This window comes from Plecotus auritus, assembly GCF_963455305.1.
Source record: "Plecotus auritus genome assembly, chromosome: 8".
Taxonomy (NCBI): Eukaryota; Metazoa; Chordata; class Mammalia; order Chiroptera; family Vespertilionidae; genus Plecotus; species Plecotus auritus.
This window is the reverse complement of record NC_137782.1, coordinates 159,417,125-159,440,470: the sequence shown is the minus strand read 5'-3', so window position 1 is coordinate 159,440,470 and position 23,346 is coordinate 159,417,125. Positions and strand designations below refer to the sequence as shown.

The 23,346-nt window shown below is 47.0% G+C and overlaps 1 protein-coding gene across 4 annotated transcripts in view; it reads left to right on the top strand.

The window, feature by feature from the left end:
- Nucleotides 1-23,346, top strand: part of LTBP1 (latent transforming growth factor beta binding protein 1) — a gene marked incomplete at its 5' end in the record, with an annotated part of 356,935 nt that overhangs the window by 35,341 nt on the left and 298,248 nt on the right. For all 4 annotated transcript variants that reach the window (XM_080684179.1, XM_080684177.1, XM_080684178.1 and 1 more), the window contains one exon: nt 10,462-10,759. In XM_080684179.1, the coding sequence (XP_080540305.1) occupies nt 10,462-10,759 (298 nt within the window). The remainder of the gene's footprint in view (nt 1-10,461; nt 10,760-23,346) is intronic.

Below are 23,346 nucleotides of genomic sequence, written 5' to 3'. Positions count from 1 at the left end.
TTGCTACTCACATTTCATCACCTTTGAATAGCCAGTTCATATTCTTCGTGTTTTTTTTTTTAATCTATTGATTTGTAGGAATTCTTGATATATCTGGCTAATAATCCTTTCCTAAATATATTGCAAGTGTCATTTGTCTCCCAATTTTATGTATAGAGCAGGGGTGGGCAAACTTTTTGACTCGAGGGTCACAATGGGTTCTTAAACTGGACCGGAGGGCCGGAACAAAAGCATGGATGGAGTATTTGTGTGAACTAATATAAATTCAAAGTAAAGGAGCGGAGGGGAGAGCAAGAGAACTGGATAGAACAGCTGGATCTGGCCCGCAGGCCGTAGTTTGCCCAAGGCTGGTATAGAGTCATTTAAATTTTGATATAGTCACGTTTTTTGATTTTTACTGACTGTTTCACATTTGAGAAATTCCTCCTTACCCTGAATCATGAAATATTCTCTCATTTTTTTTTTAAAGTTTATTTTCATTTTTATTTTATTGATTTTTTACAGAGAAGAAGGGAGAGGGATAGAGAGCTAGAAACATCGATGAGAGAGAAACATCGATCAGCTGCCAAGGTACATGCCCTTGACCGGAATCGAACCCGGGACCCTTCAGTCCGCAGGCCGACGCTCTATCCACTGAGCCAAACCGGTTTCGGCTCTCTCATTTTTTTTAAACGTTTCAAAGATCTGGAATGTACATTCTTGTGTGGGTAGAGATCTAATTTTAATTCTCCTAGATAGAGGGCTGTTTCTTTTCCAACACCATCTTTTAGGTAGTCCATTGTTTCTCAGATTGGTTCTGTGTCCTCCATTGTCTTCCAAGGCTCTGTTTATATTTGAGTCTGTTTCTAAGCTTTCCAGTACATTTCACTGACCTGCTTTTTATCTGGGAGCCAGCACCACATTGTCCTCTCAGTTGCAGTAGTTTGTAGGATCTTTTGGATTACCTACATAGACACCTGGTGAGCTGAAATAATGATGCATTTGTTTCCTCCCTTCCTGTTCTTAGACCTTTTATTCCTTTTTCATGTTTGGCCACGTTCACTGGGACTTACAAGATCCACTATCAGAGGTTATTGTGGGCATCAGACTTACTTCCAACTTTGACATGAATGCCTCTGTCGCTCTTCTACAGCTACCTTGTAGTATTTATCGTAGGTTTTGACGTGCTCCTTGTGGGATTTGCTATAGGTACTACTTACCAGAATAGGAAATCCCTTTGTATTCCCAGTTGGCTAACAGTTTATTGGTTTTATTTTTAAAATAATGAATAAGTGATGCATTTTATTGGGAGATTTTCTGCATTCATTGAGACGCCGTCTCGTTTGATTTTTTAACATGGGAATTCCACGGATAGATTTGCCGATGTTAAAGCCAGCCTCAGATTTCTGGAATTATTCTGCTTTCCCTTTTGTTTTTGAAACACTGCTGAATTTGATTTGCTAATATTTTATAACTAGTGGCCCAGTGCACGAAATTCGTGCATATTAAAAGGGGATTAATTAGAGGAAATAATTTAATATTGCTATTTGCCCTTTCTCTATAATAGAAGTGTCAGAGATGAAAGAAAATTAGTAAAATGTATGTGAAAACCTTCCTCCTGTCAGAGTCTGGGGCACACTTCGGGACCCAGAGTCAAGTCCCCACCCACCCACATGTGCCTCAAAATCACGTGAGACCCAGACCTGGCCGGCGCGCCCCCCCTCCCCCCCCTCATTGGGATAGATCCAGACCTGGCTAGTCCCACCCTTGTCAAGCCCCACCGGGCAGGGAATGTACCCTCAGGTCCCCTGGCCCAGTGCCAAGACGGGGGTTATGGCCTGAGGTCCCGCAGCCCAGACTGGGGGGCGGGGGGCGTGCCTTGAGGTCCTCCATTAAGCCCCACCAGGTGGGGGACATGGCCTGAGGTCCCCTGTCAAGCCCCGCTGGGCGGGGGATGCGGTCTGAGGTCCCCTGGCCTGGTACCAGGGTGGGGGGTGCAGCCTGAAGTCCCCTGTCAAGCCCCACCTGGTGGGGGGCCCGGCCTGAGGTGCCCTAGCCCAGCACCAGGATGGGAAGCGCACCTTGAGGTCCCCTGTCAAGCCCTGCCAGGTGGGGGGCGAGGCCTTGAGATCCCCTGTCAAGCCCTGCCAGGTGGGGGACACGGCCTGAGGTCCCCTGTCAAGTCCCACAGGGGCAGGGAAGGGCGTAGCCTCAGGTCCCTACTGATTGCTCATTAAGGCTCCTTATGGGAACTTGGTCTCAGCTATGGGTGCAGCCATCTTTGTGATGGAGTGTTGGCCAATTAGCATATTCCCTCTTATTAGACAGGATAATTTGGCATCTCTATTCTTAACTGTGATTTGTCAGTGTTCTTTTGTGTATTATTCTTGCCCGATTTTGATAGGGAGGTTTTGCTTATTCTGGGCTCCGTATTGAATGTTCTCACTCTGGAGGGTCAGGAGTGGGAATTTGCACCTCACAGGTCCCGGGGAGTTTGGTCTCCTGGTGTTTGCCCTCGCCCTGTGCATTTAGCATGCGCAGAGGCTCCAGGGGGATCCCAAGGCTGTCCGTGTGCCGGTCTCTGCTCTGCAGCACCCGCCCTGCAGGCTCCGCCGCTCAGCCTCCTGAGGTCTCAGCTCAGGAGTCCGCGTTTTCCCTCTGGGGCCTGCTTGTGCCTCGGTCTGCCAAGTGCTTGCTGCAGGCGGTCGGGGTGCTCGTGGGCTCTTTGGTTCCCTTCTCTCAGGGCTCACTGTCCTCCCCTGCTAGTTGTCTTCAGCGTGACAGCAGCTGTTTTATATCTTTCATCCATGCTTTTCGTTGTTTATGGAAAAAAGGCTTGCTGGTAACAGTTATTCCACCCTGGCCAACTGGAGAAAACTATCGTTTTAACCTAAAAACAAACACCTTTCAGAGTCATTGTTGCGTTTGGAACGGAGGGGGTAGCTAGAGGGTAACTCAGCGCCCTTTCATTGGATTATCTGCTTTATGAACTGTGACCCCCTCCACACGTCCTTTCACAAACCGAGTATCTCTCAGAAGCTCTTCTTGTTTCTACTGCACTTGAGCTTCTTAGGTGAATTCCCTTAACGTGTGTTAGTGCTGGAAGCTTAGTAGCTTGTCACAGTTCCCCCAGCCCATTGCTATATTCTCTTCTGTTAGTCCTTGACCGGTTGTTTCAGAATGAGTCCCCTTCAGAGTTCTTCTAGAACCCACGGGGCCTGAGCTTCTGGAACTTTCTTTAACAAGCATACTGTTAAATGCCACTACAGACCTCCCTTATACATGAGCAGAGTATATTTTAACATAATTGTGATTTTAAAACATCTTGGAGGGATTGGAGACTCTTTGATCCAACAACATGCAAACTAAGTCTGGAGGTGCGGGTGTTATTATGGAATGCATTAAGAGCCCGTTGATTGGTTACCTTCCCTTTACAGATGTCCTGACATCCCAGCATCCTTAGCAAAGGAGTGTCTCTACATTCATATCAGTCACTCAGCCACGGTGAAGTTCAGGCTCCTATCCTTGGGTGTATAAGTTCTGCAGAAGCCAATGATCTGACTGCATAGTTTAGAATCCAGTTGGGCAATAAGGGAACCTTGTGAAAAGATGCTTAATAATAAGTGAAAGCACATATGAAATGTGAAGTGAATGATGAAATGGACAGAAGTTCAGGTGATATAAAGATCACAGTGGGTGGGGGGCATTTGGGAAAGACCTCATAGGAAGGTGGGAGGTTTCAGAAGAGCAGAACTCCCGGAGCCCTGCTTTAGGATGGGTCACCTGTGTGCAGGTGAGTGGGGAGCTCCTGCAGGGATGGGCGAGGGGCAGTGATAGTGGGAGGGTGGGGCTAGATGTAGAGGCTCTCGATGTATTTCAGGGGCAGCTACAATGTGCTGAAAGTTGTTGAGTGAAGGAGGAAAAATTCTAGAGAGCTACATTTTAGGAAGACTAGTCTGTCTGCAGTCTGGATGAGGGTTTTGTTCCCTGACCGACTGGTTCTCAAGCTTGGCTGCACGGTGCAGTCATTTGGAGATTCAGCACAAAGTAAAAATCCTGATGCCTGAGCTCCATCCCCCCGGGTTTCTGATTCAGTTTGCTGGCATGAGGCCTGGGCTTTGTTTTTTATTTTTAATGTACAAAATTTTTCAGAGACAGTTGACATGTAATAATTAGTGGCAGGTGTACAACCTGGTGATTAGACATTTATATAGTTTACGAAGTGATCACCTCAATAAATCTAGTACCCATCTGACTCCGTACATGGTTATTACAGTATCACGGACTATATTCCCTGTGCTGTGCTTTCCATTCCTGTGACTGTCTTCATAACGGGCAATTTGTACATCTCAATCCCTTCCCCCTTCGCACCCCTCTCCTCACCCCTCTCCCATCTTAGGCCTGAGTTTCTGAGAGTTTTCACAGCTCCCCAGCTGATTCTAAGGTGCAGCCCAAGCCTCAGAACCACTTCCCAGCCCTCTGATAAGATCTTCATGTTACATTGACACATTGTGTGACCCACAGCTGGCCAGGAAAATGCAGAATCAAATGGTGGAAACAACATTTTCAAAGTACTTCTGTGATATCCTATCTAATAAAAGAGTAATATGCAAATTGACCATCACTCCAACACACAAGATGGCTGCCCCCATGTGGTCAAAGATGGCTTCCCCCATGTGGACACAAGATGGCCAGCAGGGGAGGGCAGTTGGGAGGGACCAGGCCTGCAAGGGAGGGCAGTTAGGGGTGATCAAGCCTGCAGGGAAGGGCAGTTGGGGGGACCCAGGCCTGCAGGGGAGAGCAGTTGGGGGGGACCAGGCCTGCAGGGGAGGGCAGTTAGGGGCAATCAGGCTGGCAGGGGAGCAGTTAGGCATCAATCAGGCTGGCAGGGGAGTGGTTAGGGGGTGATCAGGCTGGCAGGCAGAAGTGGTTAGGGGCATCAGGAAGGCAGGCAGGTGAGCAGTTGGGAGCCAGCAGTCCTGGATTGTGAGAGGGATGTCCGACTGCCCATTTAAATGGGCAGTCGGACATCCCTCGAGGGGTCCCAGATTGGAGAGGGTGCAGGCTGGGCTGAGGGACACCCCCCCCCGCCGTGCATGAATTTCGTGCACCGGGCCCCTAGTGTATGTATAATATTCCACATAGTCCAACACCTCAGAATAACAGTTTTCTCATAAATGCCTGCACACGTTTACGCCGACCATGAAGTAGATGGTGATCATATGTCTAAACTCTTGGAAGGGGCCCATATTTATCTTGAGAATTTGGTCACATGGAACATTTTTTTTTATTCTTTTTTGCATTAAACATAAAAGGGCCACATAAAACAAACACTTTTATCACAGCAAGAATGCCATGCAGTGAAAGCACGGGTAGTGTGAAAACACTAAACTTGCAATGATAAAAATAGAAACCCTCAAAAAAACCAGCTGGCGGGAGACTGCGTTTCCAAATGCTGTCTGTCAGTGGTTTGCAAAGTCGCGTGTGCATCGCACCCACCTGGAGGGCCGTCAGACTGCCGGGCTCCAGTTTTGGACGCAGCAGCCAAGAAAGTGCATTTCAGAAGTGTCCGCAGACGATGCTGCTGCTGGCCCCGCGCCGCTTGCTGGGAAGTGCTGTGTGAGAACCCGTTGCCTGAGGCCCAGGTATGGAAGGGGAGAGGGCCTGATGAAGTCTGCTTGCAGGACATGAGTCCTGCTTCTCATGGCAGGTGAGGGGCTTGTCTTGGCAGTTAGGGAATCTGCCCCCCCACCAACCCCCCAGTTTAAGCCAGCCCCTGCTGTCTGCATGCTCCAAGGGCTGCTGCCAGAACCGAGGGGGGGGGGGTGGGAGGAGGAGGAAATTGTCGAATCATCCTCCTTATTGTCCTTTCACAATTCACTGCAAAAGGGAGGCCTTGCACAGAGTCACACGAGTACATACCATGTTCTTTTCCTTCCAGCAGAAAATTTTTGTGGTTTAAATTCTTTCTCTTATTATTCTTTTCCTGCCCCCCTGTCACATACAACATTGGAAGAGTTAAAAACAATCTCTGCCCTTTTACACTTGCAATCCCTCCATGTCCTCCTAGGGACAGTTCTTGCTGTGCCTTCTCAGTGGCACTCGGGGAGACCCCAGGCCTTGGCCTCCACCAGGTACCAGCTTCCGCAGGCTGCGCTGTCTGGGCCGCCTCCCTGGGGGATTAGCAGACTACACCTTGGGAGGGAGGAGAGGCGGAAATCACTCTCAGATGTTAAACTGAAACACGGCTCTAATGGAAAGCATGAGGAGAATGCACACATGAAAGTGCCCGAGGGGCTCTCTGGCAGAGCCCGCCTGTGAAAGGCAGTCCAGGCTTTGCTCACAGCCGCTTCTGTTCTCTCTGGGTGGAGCCTGTTTCCATTCAGGGACATTCCATAAATACCCACGGCCAGAAGGGACCCGATGATTACCCGCCAGGAAAACGCTGGTAACTTAGAATCCTGGACTCCAGAAGTGCATCGCTTTTGACACTGAATTCTAGAAGCCTCATATGGGAAGACCCGTGGGGACCATTTTAGAACAAGCAGCTACTGCCCTCCCTGTGCCCCCAAACATGTACAGGTGCAGAGGCCAAGGTTAAGTAACTTGCCCCAAGGTCACCTAGGGAGCTGGCTGCGTCTGTCTTCCTCTCTCTTTCTCTCCCTCTCCCCCCCTCTCTCTCCCCCCCCTTCCCCCCTCTCCCTCTCCTCTTTTTCTTTCTCTCTTTCTTTTTTAAGAAGCCTTCTCAGCTTTTGGAAAATTTGTCAGCTCAGTATTCTGACACTTGACACTCACTTCTTGTCATTATTTGCTGTAGCTAATAGGACTCGTATTGTAGAACGATGGGAAGAGTGTCATCTCTCTTTCAAAGAAAATCAGTAGGTCTCGGGCCTTTTTCGTCTTCCCTACTGAGCCTCCCCTGGTTCATACCCCTCACCTCCTTCACAATTGTCTGTGGTCTGAATCTTGCATTGAGCGTTATGGGCGATTTAGTCTTGTCTCCCTCAGGACCAAGAGTTTCAGTCAAAGGTGCGCTGACAGCGAAAGCTTGGCATGCATACCTGTACTTGGACAAATACAGAAGGGACTGAAGAAGTCATGTTTGTAGGCCAATGACATTAACCCAATAAAACTTATGTCAATAACATGTGAACTCCCCTGGGGCCGATAAAATCCACTTCCCTTACCCGAGACAAAGAGCCCTCCTAACTCTAAAACTCTGCTTGGCCACACGCCTGATGATGCAGAGCACACACATCCTAGCAAGTAGGAGATGAAGAGGCTGTTTCTTTTGGGTTGTCTTTCATGATAAAGTTAGGGATGATGTACAGTGCACTGGCGAATGCATCAACATGTGTATTGGGCGACTCTCACCCTTTTAAATCTTGGATTTCTCTCAGGGAAAAAAAAGTGGGCTGGACCTGTTTCTGAAAGATTGTCTCTGGGCTCCGGCGGCTCGTGCAAGATGAAGTCTGGGGCGCTCTGTGAGGGGGCTGTGGTGGGGCTGGGGCTTTGTTACTTTACCAAGTCTTATCTGGATACCCAAAGCTTAATCTTACGCCACAGGGCACCGTTTTCAGAGAAGGGCAGAGCGTTTTCTTAAGTTTTCCCCCGAGTTCCTGATGCATTTCTGAGAGGCAGGTAGAGTAAAATGATGAGAACAATGGCTTGGCAGCTAGTTTGCTTGGATAAAAACCCCAGCTCCTCCCTATACTAATAATTGTGTGACCTTTGGCAGCTATACAACCCCTTCATCAGTACAATGGGCAGAATAAAATATCGACTAAAGCGGTTGCTGGGGGATTAAAATAAAAAAAAATAATTTTTTTTACTGATTTTAGAGAAGAAGGGATAGGGAGAGAGAGAGAGAGAAACATCAATGATGAGAGAGAATCATTGATCAGCTGCCTCCGGCATGCCCCACAGTGGAGAAGGAGCCCAAAACCCAGGCACATGCCCTGATGGGGAATCAAACTCTGACCTCTTGGTTCATAGGTCGACGCTCAACCACTGAACTACGCTGGCTGGGTAGATTTGTTGATATGTAGTAGAACAGTGCCCGACACATAGAAAGATGTTAATAAATATTAGCTGCCATCACTACCATCATCATCTTGACATCTTTAGGTAGGGTTTCACTTTATTGGTGACTATTTTTTAAAATTTTTAAAAATTCAATAAATCTTTATTGTTCAGATTATTACAATTGTTCCTCTTTTTTCCCCCCATAGCTCCCCTCCACCCGGTTCCCACCCCACCCTCTGCCCTTACCCCCCCACCCCCCCACTGTCCTCATCCATGGGTGTACGATTTTTTTCCAGTCTCTTCCCCACCCCCCACACCCCTTTCCCCCTGAGAATTGTCAGTCCACTCCCTTTCTATGCCCCTGATTCTATTATAGTCACCAGTTTATTCTGTTCATCAGATTTTTAATTCACTTGATTTTTAGATTCACTTGTTGATAGCTATGTATTTGTTGTTCATAATTTTTATCTTTACCTTTTTCTTCTTCCTCTTCTTAAAGAATACCTGTCAGCATTTCATATAATACTGGTTTGGTGGTGATGAACTCCTTTAGCTTTTTCTTATCTGTGAAGCTCTTTATGTGCCCTTCAATTCTGAATGATAGCTTTGCTGGGTAGAGTAATCTTGGTTGTAGGTTCTTGCTATTCATCACTTTGAATATTTCTTGCCACTCCCGTCTCGCCTGCATAGTTTCTGTTGAGAAATCAGCTGACAGTCGTATGGGTGCTCCCTTGTAGGTAATTAACTGTTTTTCTCTTGCTGCTTTTAATATTCTCTCTTTGTCTTTTGCTCTTGGCACTTTAATTATGATGTGTCTTGGTGTGGTCCTCTTTGGATTCCTTTTGTTTGGGGTTCTGTGCACTTTCTGGACTTGTAAGTCTATTTCTTTCACCAGGTGGGGGAAGTTTTCGGTCATTATTTCTTCAAACAGGTTTTCAGTATCTTGCTCTCTCTTTTCTTCTGGCACCCCCATAATTCAGATGTTGGTACACTTGGAGTTGTCCCAGAGGCTCCTTACACTATCTTCAAATTTTTTGATTCTTTTTTCTTTTCACTTTTCTGGTTGAGTGTTTTTTGCTTCTTTGTATTTCAAATCTTTGACTTGATTCTGGCGATCCTTTCGTCTGCTGTTGGATCTTTGTATAATATTTTTTATTTCAGTCAGTATATGCTTAATTTCTAGTTGGTCCATTTTCATATCCTTGAGGGTCTCGTTATATTTATTGGCCTTTTCTAGGATATTCTTGAAAAACCTTATAACCGTGGTTTTGAACTCTATATCCAGTCGTTTGCTGTCATCCATTTCTTTCGTTTGTGATCTGTTCTTTGTCTCTGCATTTTTGCTGCTTCCCTGAGTTGGTAGAGTAGCTTTGTGTGCTAGGTTTCCTATATGGCCCAGTGGCTCAGCCTCCCCAGTTACCTGAGGTGGACACTCTTGGTGCACCCCTTTGTGGACAGTGTGCACAGTCTTGTTGTAGTTTAGTCTTGATTGTTGTTGGTATCACTGGGAGGAATTGACCTCCAGGCCAATTGGCTGTGAGGATCAGCTGTGTCTACGCTGGGAGAACTTCTGTGCTGGAGACACCCTTATGAGACAAGACTTGCAAAATTGCAAAAGCCTCTGTGCTCAGCTTGGATGGGGCGGAGTCTCAGGGCTGAGCAGACAGCCTTGGCTTCCCGTCAGCCCTGCCCTAAGAGGCCCCTGGTTCTCAGTGTCCCGTGGTAATCGCTGTAAGTACCTCTGAGAGAAAGTTGCCCTCGAGTTTCACCTGCTGCCAGACAGTCCAGTTTCTCCCTGAATGAATCTGGGTTCCCAGAAACTCTCCCAGAACTGGAGTTTAGTGTAGTTGGGAGCTTCCGTCTCCCTCCTGCTTTAGAAAGCCAGCTGCGCACCCAGCCGCCCGTGCACTCTGCAGTCAGTCCTCTCTGTGCTCGTGTGCCTCTGGACCTCTGCCTTCCGCAGCTCCCATGAGTCTCAGGGTGCTTTATCTTTTCCTGACAGTCCAGCTTCTCCCCAATGAGTTTGGGTTCCCAGAAACTTGCCCGGGACTGGAGTTCAGCGCAGTCGGGAGTTTCCTTCTCCCTCCCACTTTAGAAAGCCAGCCGTGCACTCAGCCGCCCGTGCACTCAGCCACCCGTCCTCTCCGTGCGCTCGTGCGTCTCCGTACCTCAGCCTTTTGCAGCTCCTCTGAGTCTCAGTGTGCTTTCCTCTTTTCTTCTAGTTGTAGAATTTCCACTCAGCCAGCCTTCCTGTGGTTCTGGATGGTGTCCGTTTTGTCTTGCAGTTGTAGTTTTGATATTGTTGTGCGAGGCAGCAGTTTAGGTGTTTACTTATGCCGCCATCTTGGCTTCTCCTATTGGTGACTATTGATGGATGCTGCTGCTAAGCCTTCGGAAGAATTAGTCAAGTCTGTAATGCTTTCCTTCTAATGTGTGTTTCCTGTTATCTCTCCGCAGCCAGCTGTGTGCCACCGTGCCAGAACGGAGGGATGTGTCTCCGGCCTCAATTCTGTGTGTGCAAACCAGGGACCAAGGGCAAAGCCTGTGAGATGACAGCCACCCTGGACACCTCGTCGCCAGTGTTTGCGGGGCAGGGCCCCGGGGCTGCGGCCTCCTGGGTCCCTCCTGAGCAAGCAGTGAAGCACACGTCATCGAAGAAGGCAGACACCCTCCCAAGGGTCAGCCCCGTGGCCCAGATGACCTTGACCCTCAAGCCCAAGCCGTCAGTGGGACTGTCCCAGCAGATACATTCTCAGTGAGTGTTTCGAACTTGCCTCCAGCCCGGGGGCATCTTAATTACTCTCGTAGACGAGTCACTTTAAAAACACCCTCCTTTCCCTGCACAGTGTGCAGCAGTCACTTGCTTAGCAATGCCTGTCTTTGCTTTCCTTAAAGTTTTACAGGTTATGCTCACACACCGCGTCTCTGAGAAATACCCGATGCGTGCATTTAGCCTCTGCAGGGAGACTTCAAGCACAGACCAGAGCAGAAGTGGCGATTACAGGGAGCGGGGGTGGAAGGGAATAGGAGAGAGAATTGTTTGATTATGGTGGAGCTGTGAGTTTAAAAATCCTTTTTTTTGTGGGGGGGAGTTTTGAAATAATAATTTGAAAAGAGACATACATAGTGTGATGTTTAAAGCGACACGGAGAAGGCAGGGACTCCACGTTGCACAGAGAAGGCATTCCCCTGGAAGCGAGGCCTTGGGAAGATAACGTCCCAGCCTTGGGAGCAGGTTGAGTGCACCCGCCAGCTGCCATGCAGGAGCGTCTTTGGGGAATGAGCTTGTGTTCTATTTATGGAAACAGGGCCTTTTCTGAGCATTGGGAAGTGCTGTTCTGAACAAGATGGAACCTGGATCAAGGCCGGTCCCCCGGTGCCGTTCTGCGTCGCACGAGGAGCAGCGTCTCGGCTGCCCGGGACCCTGGCGCAGATGGGTGCCTTTTAATTAGCTGCTCCGCGTGGATAACAAGACGCAGAATTGACCGCAACTGTCACTTGTCATTTGCCTAGGAATGTAAAATACAGGAAGTCCTCAACTTAAGAGCGGGCTTGACCCAGCAGTTCATTGTAAGCGTGGAATTTCCAGTGTTTTCTCCCCCCTAGGAACAGGTTCCACGTGGTGATTAGGATCCAGTCCACCCACAGGCGTTATTTAATCTGCTCCTGTGGATGAAATTACCCTAATTTATACTTCCCGTTTGAATAGGCCACCTACTGTCCCCTCAGAGTGGGGTCCTTCTAACTTGTTCTCTCTCCTTTTATTTTCTTCTCAGTCCTCTTCTTTCTGTTTTTCTTCCTTTTTCTCTCATTTCTTATTGTCTCACACTTCACTTCTGCCATGACAAGTAGATTGGGGAAGGGGCTAGTTTGAAATCTAACCACATGGCTAGCATTTTATTTGGAAAATATTTATATCCTGCAACTCTCAGCAAGAAGGAATAGTAGTTATAACTAATACTTAGTAACAGTGTTTCCTAACTAATACTTAGTATCTTAGCCAGGTACTGTTTCAGATGCTTTGTATATATTATTAACTTATAACTTACAATGACCCCATGTGGTAGGCACTGTTATTAAGATGAGGACAATGAGGTGCAGTGTGGTGAAGTAATTTGCTGAAGGCCATAATAATAATAATTAATAATAATAAGTGTTTGGATTAAAATGCAGGCAGACTAGGGAGAATAAGCACGAGGCTGTGAGTGGAGGCAGCAGGATCCAGCATCCACGCCCTGAAGTGGAGGGTGGCCAACTTTTTCTGTGAAGGCTCAGATATTTTCGGTGTTGGGGGACATAGGGTTTCTGTCACAGCTCCTCAGTTCTGTCCTCATAACGCAAAATCAGCCACAGACGATGCCGAAATGAACATGTGACTGCTCCAATAAAACTTTATTTATGGCTATGGAAATTTGAATGTCATACACATTTTACATGTCACCCAATATCATTCTTCTTTGGATTCCACCCCCCTCCCCCTCAACCCTTTAAAAATGCAAAAATCATTCTTAGCTTGTAGGCCGTGGGCCAGCTTTTCGGCCCATGAGCTGTGGTTTGCTGACCCCTTCTCTAAAGGATAGTTAGTAGTGCTTTTTGATGCCAGAACACGCATGTAACTGTGTCCGTGAAGTGATGTAAATCTTCGATTCTGTCATACCGAGGCAGCTCTCTTTCAGCGTTGTTCTGGATCTCAAAAACAGTTCTGCGTTGAACTATGCCTTGGCACTCAAGAGTCAGATTACTGTGCACTGCAATTATTTTTTTCTAGCCTCGTTACTTACATAAACTGTGAAGTCATTTACAAGCGACATCATTCATCTTGAATAGCACCATCCACTGTTAGACGGTGACCCTCTGTGATGTGTATGTGTGGGTTGTTGGTGAGAACCATATGTCAGATGTCAAATAAAGGAGCAAACTTTTTCTTTCTTTCTTTTTTTTTTTGGTAGCAGCAGTATAATTTGGACAAGAATGTCGTGAGTCAAAGAGGAGGCTGAGGTTCCAGCCCTCACTTGCCTTTGGGAAAATAGAAGTCAGTGTGGGCATACCTTGTTTGATTGCGCTCCCTCTTATTGCACCTTGGTTTACTGTGCCCCTCAGATATTGCGTGTTTTTTTTGTTGTTGTTGTTTTATTTTTGATTGACAGTTTGTGGCGACCCAGTGTTGAGTGAGTTTATTGGTGCCATTTTCTCACCAGGCTCAATGGTGGTTAGTATTTTTTAGCAATAAAGAATTTTTTAAAGTAAGGCATGTACATTTTTGAGACATAGTGCTATTTATTGCGTACTTAATAGGCTACAGTCTAGTGCAAGCATAACTTTTATATGCACCAGGGAACCAGCAAGTTTGTGTGAGCCACGGCATTGCATGACACCATTTGGGGAACCAGGCCTGCCCTATTTCCCAGGTATGCCTCTAGATAATTTGCTTCAGAGACTGCATGTCTACTGGGTGCTTTTGGATAAGGAGAAGAGATGGCCAGAGATACTAATAAGTTCTGATATTTTCTTTAAAAACTTTCATAGGTTGCCCTGTGACTTGGGCACTGCAGGGAGTATTAAGATGTATAAGATCCAGTTCTGCTCTTAAGGAGATTTTGGAGAGGGAAACCAAGATGAGGGCATAGGTAAACACCTAAACTGCTGCCTCGCACAACAGTTTCAAAACTACAACTAAAAGACAAAACAGACATCATCCAGAACCACAGGAAGGCTGGCTGAGTGGAAATTCTACAACTAGAAGGAAAGAGAAAAGCACACGGAGACTCAGAGGAACTGCGGAAGGCAGAGGTACCGAGGCGCGCGCGCACTGAGAGGGCGGGCAACTGAGTACGTGGCTGGCTTTCTAAAGTGGGAGGGAGACAAAAGTTCCTGACTGCACTGAACTCCAGTTCAGGGTGAGACTCTGGGGACCCAGACTCATTCGGGAAGAAACTAGACTGTCTAGCAGTGGGCGGAACTCAAGGGCAGCTTTCTCTCAGAGGTGCTTGCAGCTATTACCACGGGACACTGAGACACAGGGGCCTCATAGGGCAGGGCTGACAGGAAACCAATGCTGTCTGCTCTGCCCTGAGACTCTGCGCCATCCAAGCTGAGCACAGAGACTTTTTCAAGTCTTGTCTCATAAGGGTGTCTCCAGCACAGAAGTGCTCCCAGCGTAGACACAGCTGATCCTCACAGCCAATTGGCCTGGAGGTCAATTCCTCCCAGTGATACCAACAACAATCAAGGCTTAACTACAACAAGACTCTGCACACAGCCCACAAAGGGGTGCACCAAGAGTGTCCACCTCAGGTAACTGGGGAGGCTGAGCCACTGGGCCATATAGGAAACCTAGCACACAAAGCTACTCTATCAACTCAGGGAAGCAGCAAAAATGTGGAGACAAAGAAACAGATCACAAACGAAAGAAATGGAGGAAAGCAAATGACTGGATACAGAGTTCAAAACCACGGTTATAAGGTTTTTCAAGAATTTCCTAGAAAAGGCCGATAAATTTAGCGAGACCCTCGAGGATATGAAAAAGGATGAACTAGAAATTAAACATACACTGACTGAAATAAAAAATATTATACAGAGATCCAACAGCAGACTAGAGGAACGCAAGAATCAAGTCAAAGAATTGAAATACAAAGAAGCAAAAAACACTCAACTGGAAAAGCAAAAAGAAAAAAGAATCAAAAAATATGAAGATAGTGTAAGGAGCCTCTGGGACAACTTCAAGTGTACCAACATCCGAATTATGGGGGTGCCAGAAGAAGAGAGAGAGCAAGATACTGAAAACCTATTTGAAGAAATAATGACCGAAAACTTCCCCCACCTGGTGAAAGAAATAGACTTACAAGTCCAGGAAGTGCACAGAACCCCAAACAAAAGGAATCCAAAGAGGACCACACCAAGACACATCATAATTAAAATGCCAAGAGCAAAAGACAAAGAGAGGATATTAAAAGCAGCAAGAGAAAAACAGTTAATTACCTACAAGGGAGCACCCATATGACTGTCAGCTGATTTCTCAACAGAAACTATACAGGCGAGACGGGAGTGGCCAGAAATATTCAAAGTGATGAATAGTAAGAACCTACAACCAAGATTACTCTACCCAGCAAAGCTGTCATTCAGAATTGAAGGTCAGATAAAGAGCTTCACAGATAAGAAAAAGCTAAAGGAGTTCATCACTGCTAAACCAGTATTATATGAAATGCTGAAAGGTATCCTTTAAGAAGAGGAAGAAGAAGAAAAAGGTAAACATAAAAATTATGAACAACAAATACATATCTATGAACAAGTGAATCTAAAATCAAGTGAATAAAAAATCTGATGAACAGAATAAACTGGTGACTATAATAGAATCAGGGGCATAGAAAGGGAGTGGACTGACAATTCTCAGGGGGAAAGGGGTGTGGGGGGTGGGGAAGAGACTGGACAAAAATCGTACACCTATGGATGAGGACAGTGGAGGGGGGGTAAGGGCAGAGGGTGGGGTGGGAACTGGGTGAAGGGGAGCTCTGGGGGAAAAAAGAGGAACAATTGTAATAATCTGAACAATAAAGATTTATTAAATTAAAAATAAAGGAGATTTTGAAATAAGTGGCTATCACTTGAGAGGGATGCACAGGGAGGGGGCACTTGGTCCACAGATGAATTTAGGGAATGACACGATCACCTGAACTCACATTTAATCAAACTGCCAAGGAAGCACAGATGATAGGACCATTTTGCTACTTTTGAGAAATGTAACAGTTCTCAAGTTATCTTATTTTGAGGTGCTTGAGTGTCCTCATGACATGACGCTGGCCTCCCAGTGTGAGTGACCCCACGCTGGAGAGAGCCAGGACACAGCCACGGTGCCTTTTCAGTCTCCAGTCTTGGAAACGGCGTACCTTCACTTCTCCCTTATTCTACTCATCAGAAGTGAGTCGCCAAGTCAGACCACCCTCCAAGGGAGAGGAATTTTGCTGCATTTCTTTTTTTTTTCTAAAAAAAAAATTTTATTGATTTTTTACAGAGTGGAAGGGAGCGGGATAGAGAATCAGAAACATCTATGAGAGAGAAACATCGATCAGCTGCCTCCTGCACACCTCCTACTGGGGATGTGCCCACAACCCAGGTACATGCCCTTGACTGGAATTGAACTTGGGACCTTTCAGTCCGCAGGCCGACACTCTATCCACTGAGCCAAACCGGTTAGGGCTTCGCTGTATTTCTTGAAGGGAGAAATAGCAACGTATGTGTGGACATATTTGAAAACGACCACATCGAGGACATGAATGGATTGGAACTTGATGTAGAGGAAGACTAGTGGTCATAAGAAAGTTCTAAAGATTGCTTGAAAACCTCTTTAAAGACTAAGATGTCAACCAAACAATTCCAAAAAAACACAACGAAGCAAAATTGAAAAAAAAAAAAAAAAGTAACGGCTACGTCATGAGCTGACGAAAGGAACAAACGCTGCTTCATGTTGCTGCATGCACACTGGCAGCCCTTTTCTGGTGCTCACTTTATGGAGGTTCCTTAGAAAGTCCCTATTAACCCTTCAGGCTCCTCTCACAATTGCATCCTGTAGATGTTATTCCCATGTCGCCGTCAGTGTGTTTGGAGAATTGCCACTGTTCAGTCACAGGTCTTATCTTGTGTCACCTGTTTAAAAAGGTGTTAATTCTTGTCAGTTGCACTGGGAGACTCCACAAGGGAACAACATTCAAAACCCTTTAGCTTTCCCGAGCTTATTCCTCACCTGCCAGTATCATTATTCACATGAATGCATTGAGGTTTCCCATAAAAGTGTGTTTCAGGCCCTCCTGCTGCTCCATGGAGCTGTTGTGACTGGTGTGAAATTGCCCGCTGGGCTTTGCCAAATGGGGAGCTGTTATCTGCACTGTGTCAGGAGGAAGCACTTTTGCAGGAGACAAAGTACCCAGTCCCCTCTCTTTCGGCTGGAGAAGGAAGCCTGGTTTTACTCAGGATATGATGTCAAATCTATCTAGAAAGCTCACACGGGCCCAGTCTTTTTTTCTTGCCTGGGGCTGGCTATTTTCATCATCTATGGTACCCTGATGTTCCAAAGGGTTGTGGCTGGTTTCTCGGGAAAAATTAGTTTTTTTCCTGTCTCAAACCAGTTGAGGGGACTGCATTTATCCAATGTCATTGACTGTCCCTCTGTCCATCATCATCTTCCCAGGGATGTGGGGAAGAGAAAAGAAGCAAATTAGAAAACGTCCTTTTATAAGACAGGAGTAATTCAAACGCATCGGGCATTTATCAAGTGATACAGAGAAGGTCCTTTAAAATTCACATGGAGTTGATGGCTTCCACCTTCACGGTGGATCGGAGGCAGCCTTGGGTGACGTCGGTGCCGCGGGGAAGTTCTTGGCCTCCTCTCACTGTGGTTAGGTCTTAAAGAAAACTATATGCTGTGACACCGACAAGGATAGGAGACTTTGTGGAATGTTCCTGGACGTATTCTGCTCTCCTCATTACCACCACCACCACCACCAACGGCAAGATGTAAAGTGGTTCCCTCTATTTGGACTCTCTCATAGCCCTAAGGAAAACCCCCCCAAAGCCTCCCGCAGTGAAACTACACCAACAGTGAAAACTGTAGGGACCAGGTGTGAGTGTTTTGTAGCACTAGTCATTGAGACTGGGACACTTGAACCTTTGAAAGAAGCCAAGGAAATGGCCAGTTCTCAAATAGACAGTTTCCCCAAATGGTCTGCGACTACGGGGGGGCTTTGCTCAGTGTGGATCCCTGCCCCCAACCCCCACTCTGCCCACACCCCCCCAGGCTTCTCTTCTGTGCTGCCCCGTACTTACCATGATCATAGCTACACAGTTCTTCATCTCTAGCTGCATAGGTACACAGAGGGGTTACAGTAGATGTTTACCTGGAGAAAACGATCTCAATGTCTAAATCCCTGTCCACGGATTGTCCCATGTATACTTACATTGCAGAAGTTTCCTGTTTGTCTTGGAATAATACTGTTTGCCTTTGTAAAACCCTGAACATTTTGCAGAGTACTTTGCATTCCTTGTTATATTTGATATGCCCAACCAGTCTATGAGATGGAGGTTGTTTATTTTTTAAGAATTTTTATTTTATTTTATTTTATTATTTTTTTTTTTAAGAGAGAGAGGAAGGGAGAGGGAGAGAGAGAGAGAGAGAAACATCGATGTGGGAGGGAATCGGACTGGCAACCTTTGGTGCACGGGTTGATGCCCAACCTATTGAGCCACACCGGCCAGGGCGAGATGGAGGTTTTGATCTCTACTTTATGATGTGGAAAAAAAGCAAAGGGGTAGAGTGTTCATTTCAGGACATTTTAGGCATAGGACGAGAACTAAAAATTGAACCAATGACTTATTTCAACCTTTTACATGCATTTATTATAACCCCTTTTTTAAAAAAATATATATATTTTATTGATTTTTTACAGAGAGGAAGGGAGAGGGATAGAGAGTTAGAAACATCGATGGGAGAGAAACATCGATCAGCTGCCTCTTGCACACCTCCCACTGGGGATGTGCCCGCAACCAAGGTACATGCCATTGACCGGAATCGAACCTGGGACCCTTTAGTCCGCAGGCCAATGCTCTATTCACTGAGCCAAACCGGTCAGGGCTATTATAACCCTTTTAAAAATTGAAGTTAAATTGAAATTGCACGGAGAGGAGTACACACATCAGAAGTGTACACAGCCTGGCGATTTCCCCCCGTGATAACGCACTCGTATGTGTACCACCCACAGTGAAGAGTAGAGCATTGCCAGGTCCTCAAAGCTTCTTGTTTCTAGGTCTTCCCTCTTCCTGCTCCCAATAGGAGCCACTATCTTGACCTCTAACCAGAGATGAGTTCTGTCTGTTTTTTAACTACATATAAATGGATCATACAGTGAGATTCATCTATGTCATTTATGTGGCTGTAGTTTTCATTTACATTGCCAAAGATTGGCTCATTATATGAATATACTACAACTTATTACTTATTCTTCTTTTGATGGAAGTCTGGAATTTTCCCAGTTTTTGGCTTTTATGATTGATGCTGTGTAGGCAGGTATATGTGGGAATTCCAGAAGACCTTTGTGAACTCATCAGAAAACTAAGTCCAACTGGGTATAGTGATGTCAAGGTTTGAGAAGGACTTCGTAATCCATCGTATAAAGTTTGATCATAGCGGTATCTGTGGGTCAGCACTGGTTTGTTGTTTGAGGAAACCAGGCACGTGGGGGAAATGGTGGGGTGATGTAGTGTTTGAGGAACTAGAAGCCAGGAACTGTTTCCTCCTGAGTAAGAATTGGCAGGAGGAGTGAACTGTGGGGTGGGGGTGGGAGAGGTAGGCGAAGGGTAGGGGAGGTCAAGTTTTCTTCAGCCTGTTGGGTCCCAGGAGGAAGGCTTGGCCAAAATTAGTTTTGAGATACAACCAGTAACTGACTGGGTTTAAATGCTGGTCAAAGAATTGTATGGAAACTCGAAGTCTGCAGTTGAAAAGGGCAAGTTCTAGGATAGTTTGCTCCCCAATTTAATTGCTAGAAATCAGGATGGTGTTTTGTTGCTATGTAATAATAATAATAATTATGAGAACAGCCTATATATATAAAAGCCTAAGTGACTGGCTGACTAGCTGGTAGCTATGACGCACACTGACCACCAGGGGGCAGACACTCAATGCAGGAGCTGCCGAGCAACAGCAACTTTGCAGAGTGCCCTCTAGCATTCTGGGACCCCTCGGGTGATGTTGGACTGCTGGTTTCGGCCCAATCCCCGCAGGCCAGGCCGAGGGACCCCACCGGTGCACTCTAGTATATACAGTAACAAGTGAGTGTTTATCCTTTCTAAATATTACCTCTTTTAATCCTCTCACAAGAATGTGAGATAGATACTATTATTATCCCCATTTTGCAGGGCGAGGCGATTCAAGTGCAGAAGGATTAAGTAGTTTGCCTGAGTTCGCGTAGCCCGCGTGTGTGGAGCCAGGATTCGTGCTGAGGCAGTCAGTAAGCAGTGGTCTGCATTGCTTCTTTCTTTGATGGCATTTGTATTCATTTCCTATCACTACTGTAACAAATTGTCACAAATTTAGGGACTTAACACAAACGAACTGTCTCCTAATGCTGAGTTCAGATGTCTGGAATGGGTGTCTCTGGGCCAAGATCAAAATGTTGGCAGGGCTGCGTTCTTCCCGAGGCTCCAGGGGAGAATGTTTCTTTTCTTTCCCAGCTTCCAGAGGTGCTTTAATTATGTGTCTTGTGGCCCCTTTTCCACCTTCCAAGCCGCCAGCGTTGGGCTGCGTCCTTCTCTCTGCCATTCTCTGCCTCCCTCTTCCACTTTTAAGGACCCTTGCGATTATGTGGGGCCCCCTGGAACACTCCAGGATCATTTCCTCATCTCATGGTCAGCTGACGGTCAGTCTCAATTCCATCTGCAGCTTTAATTTTCATTTCCCACTCACGGGTTCTGGGAAGTGGTACATGGACATCTTTGTGGGGAGGGGCAAACACTGCAGTATTTTACTAGGGACCCCGTCTTGTCCTGCCAATCTTCCCTGCTACTCAGGAGTACGCTGCAGTCACAGGATAGTAAATAATTATCACTAGACCCTTCAATGAATTGCAGAGCCAGCCCTGTGACTCTCATAAAAGAGATTTAGATTTTAATACGTCACATAGATTTAAGGACTAACTGTGGCCCCCTCTGTTCTCTGAAATCTTGGGACCAGCACACTCAGGCACTTCTGGCTGGAAGGGGGGAACCAAGAAATCAGGGCCTAGAGGGGACCAGACACCAGGAGGGCCCAGCTCAGGGGACGAGGGATTGAGACGTCCACACGACTCATGAATAAGTGGCTTTTGACGTACAGTGGCCCCACCCACTACACAAAGTGGCCTGCGGGCCCTGCGTAGGAGGAGTTGGGAAGGGACAGGCAGACGAGGGCAGGAGTGGGAGAGGGCTAGGAATGTCCCTCTCTACGACAATTACACCGTGGCCCTTAAGCCTGATAAAGTGTTTCCCCAGGGAGTGAGTATTCTTGTACGTGGACATAAATCCGTGCACGAAAATTGAGTTAATTTGTTGTCCGAGGACTGGCTGCAAACCGACAGTAGAACCGGGGTTGAAACACCTGTGAATCCACGGAGACGCGGTTGGAGCAGAGCACAGTTTGGCTGACCCGTGGGACCCGTGAGCTGTGGGCCAGGCCTGCAAGGCTGATGTCAAATGCAAGAACGATTTTCAGAGCCCGACTTGGGGTGTTGTGTCGATTACAGTAAAAATCACATTTGGCTGCGTTCGGCATTCCAGAGATACTGCGCCTGAATCCTTCCAGGGTACCTCTGGGGTCGCACTAAATCCTCTTTCCTTGTTTGCCTTGGCCTAAGCGTTTGTTTTCATTTGAGCAGAGTGTAGACTAAATTTTAAGACCAAATTTTTATGGCAGCTCTTTGGGATCAGAATAAAGAGCCAATAAGATGTGAGTTCTGTGTGAGGGAGGGGACAAGAACACCTCAGATTACATACAACATGCCCAAGTAGGACATAAAAAGCAACATTAAACAGCCTACACGGTAGGTATGCTTTCACTGAGGCTCTTGACGCCGAGTTTATTTTCACCTCTTTATTTGCGCCTCAGATGTGTTAGAGAGGACCCAGCAGAAATGGCTGGCTGCACGGTCCTGGAGGCAAGAGCTTCTAAGTGGAAAGAATGTCTACTTACACACACGGAAAGGAGAACCCCTAGATTTGCTGATCCAGGAGAAAATGTCTGCCGTTAGCCAGGACGGCTATTTTCAGACAAGAGGTTTTAAGTGTCATGCCGGAGAGTGGGAGGGACCAGAAAGGCCGGCGGGGAAGGCGGAACGAAACAGTGGATTGGCCCATGTTCCCATTCCCGTTGGAGTTAGGTGGACATCCCTGTGAGTGGGGGGCAGGGGGGAAGGCTTTGACTGTCCCCACTGTCCCCTCTGTCCCAAGCGCTTGGGGCTTTATAAAATATGAGAGAATTAAGCCCAAACCTGTGTCCACAACTAGAGGGCTGTTTTCAAAAGGTAAGTCTCCTGTTGCCCTGCCCTGGCTTCTCAGTGCTCTGAGGATAAAGACCGGTTCGCCACTCCTGGCGAGCTGGCCGCCTGGTCTCATGTGTACCCGTCCCCCTGGTTGTCCCCATACACAGGCAGCTCCTTCCTGGCACATTTTCTCTGTCTCTCCCCCCGCCCCCCGCCCCGTGCCCCATGCATACTCGCCTCTTCTCTAATCAGCACCTGCTCATTCTCCTGATCTCAGTCTCCTCTGGGAAGCATTCTCTGCTACCCTGTTACTTCCTGCGGAGACTTTCTTGGCCCCCTCCCTTCACAGCATTCTTTGCAGTTTCTGTGCTTTATTCCACCTGGCCCTGCACTGACTTGGTGAATGAGTAAATGAGTGATCGCATGGGACTGCTCTCAATGGAGAAGTCTGACCCTGCAGGAATGCAATGCAGATAGCACATCTTCTAGGCTGCCTCAGTTTCCCCAAAGTAATGAGAAGAGACCAGTTCAAAGGGTCACTGATGGGAGCAGGCACACGTTCACTCAGCCACCGCACTCACCAGGGCAGGACAGTAGCTCGCGCTGGGCGTCCCCTCCTCCCACGCCTCCCTCGGTGGGTGTGATGGTGGGCCCCGCCTGCCTGTACCTGTCCGTGTCACCGGGAGTTCTCATTGATCAGACTCCACTTAGTGCTCGGACCTTGCAGCGCGGGTCTTCTTGCTTCTTGCACTTCCTAGGAAGCCTGCGATGGGCATAAGGCACCGTCACAAACAGAAGCAACGGCAGAGCCCTGGATGCCGGTCTCGTGGGAAAATTCCAGACACCGACACTGTAAACCCAGTTTCTGTGCTTGAACTTTTTAGGCCTCATAAGTATTTAATTAAATATCAATAATTTGAACGTTGACGCAGAATTGGCTCAGCTCTCAGAGGAAGGAACCGGGGACAGCCTGTAGCAGACTTCATCTGTCACTCAGTGTTGATGGGATTCCAGCATGATGGGTGTGATGCACGGAGCGCGCTGTGACCCATCAAAGGAGGATTTTATCAATATCAGTGTCTTTGATGGAGTCAGCGTGGATTCCTGTCTTGTGGGGAAGGTATTTGACATCATGGAAAATAGAACACGTGTATTAGGGTGTTTGGGTTTTTTTTTTTTTTTTGTATCTTCCAAAATTTTCAACCAGCGCGGACCATAAAGTTTCATAACTTACAGGGGTGAATGCCTTCCCAGAGTCACACACGGGTCGACACAGAGCTGTGACCTGAACCTGACCTCTCTTTTGTTTTGTTAATCTTCACCCAAGGATATTTTTCCATTGGTT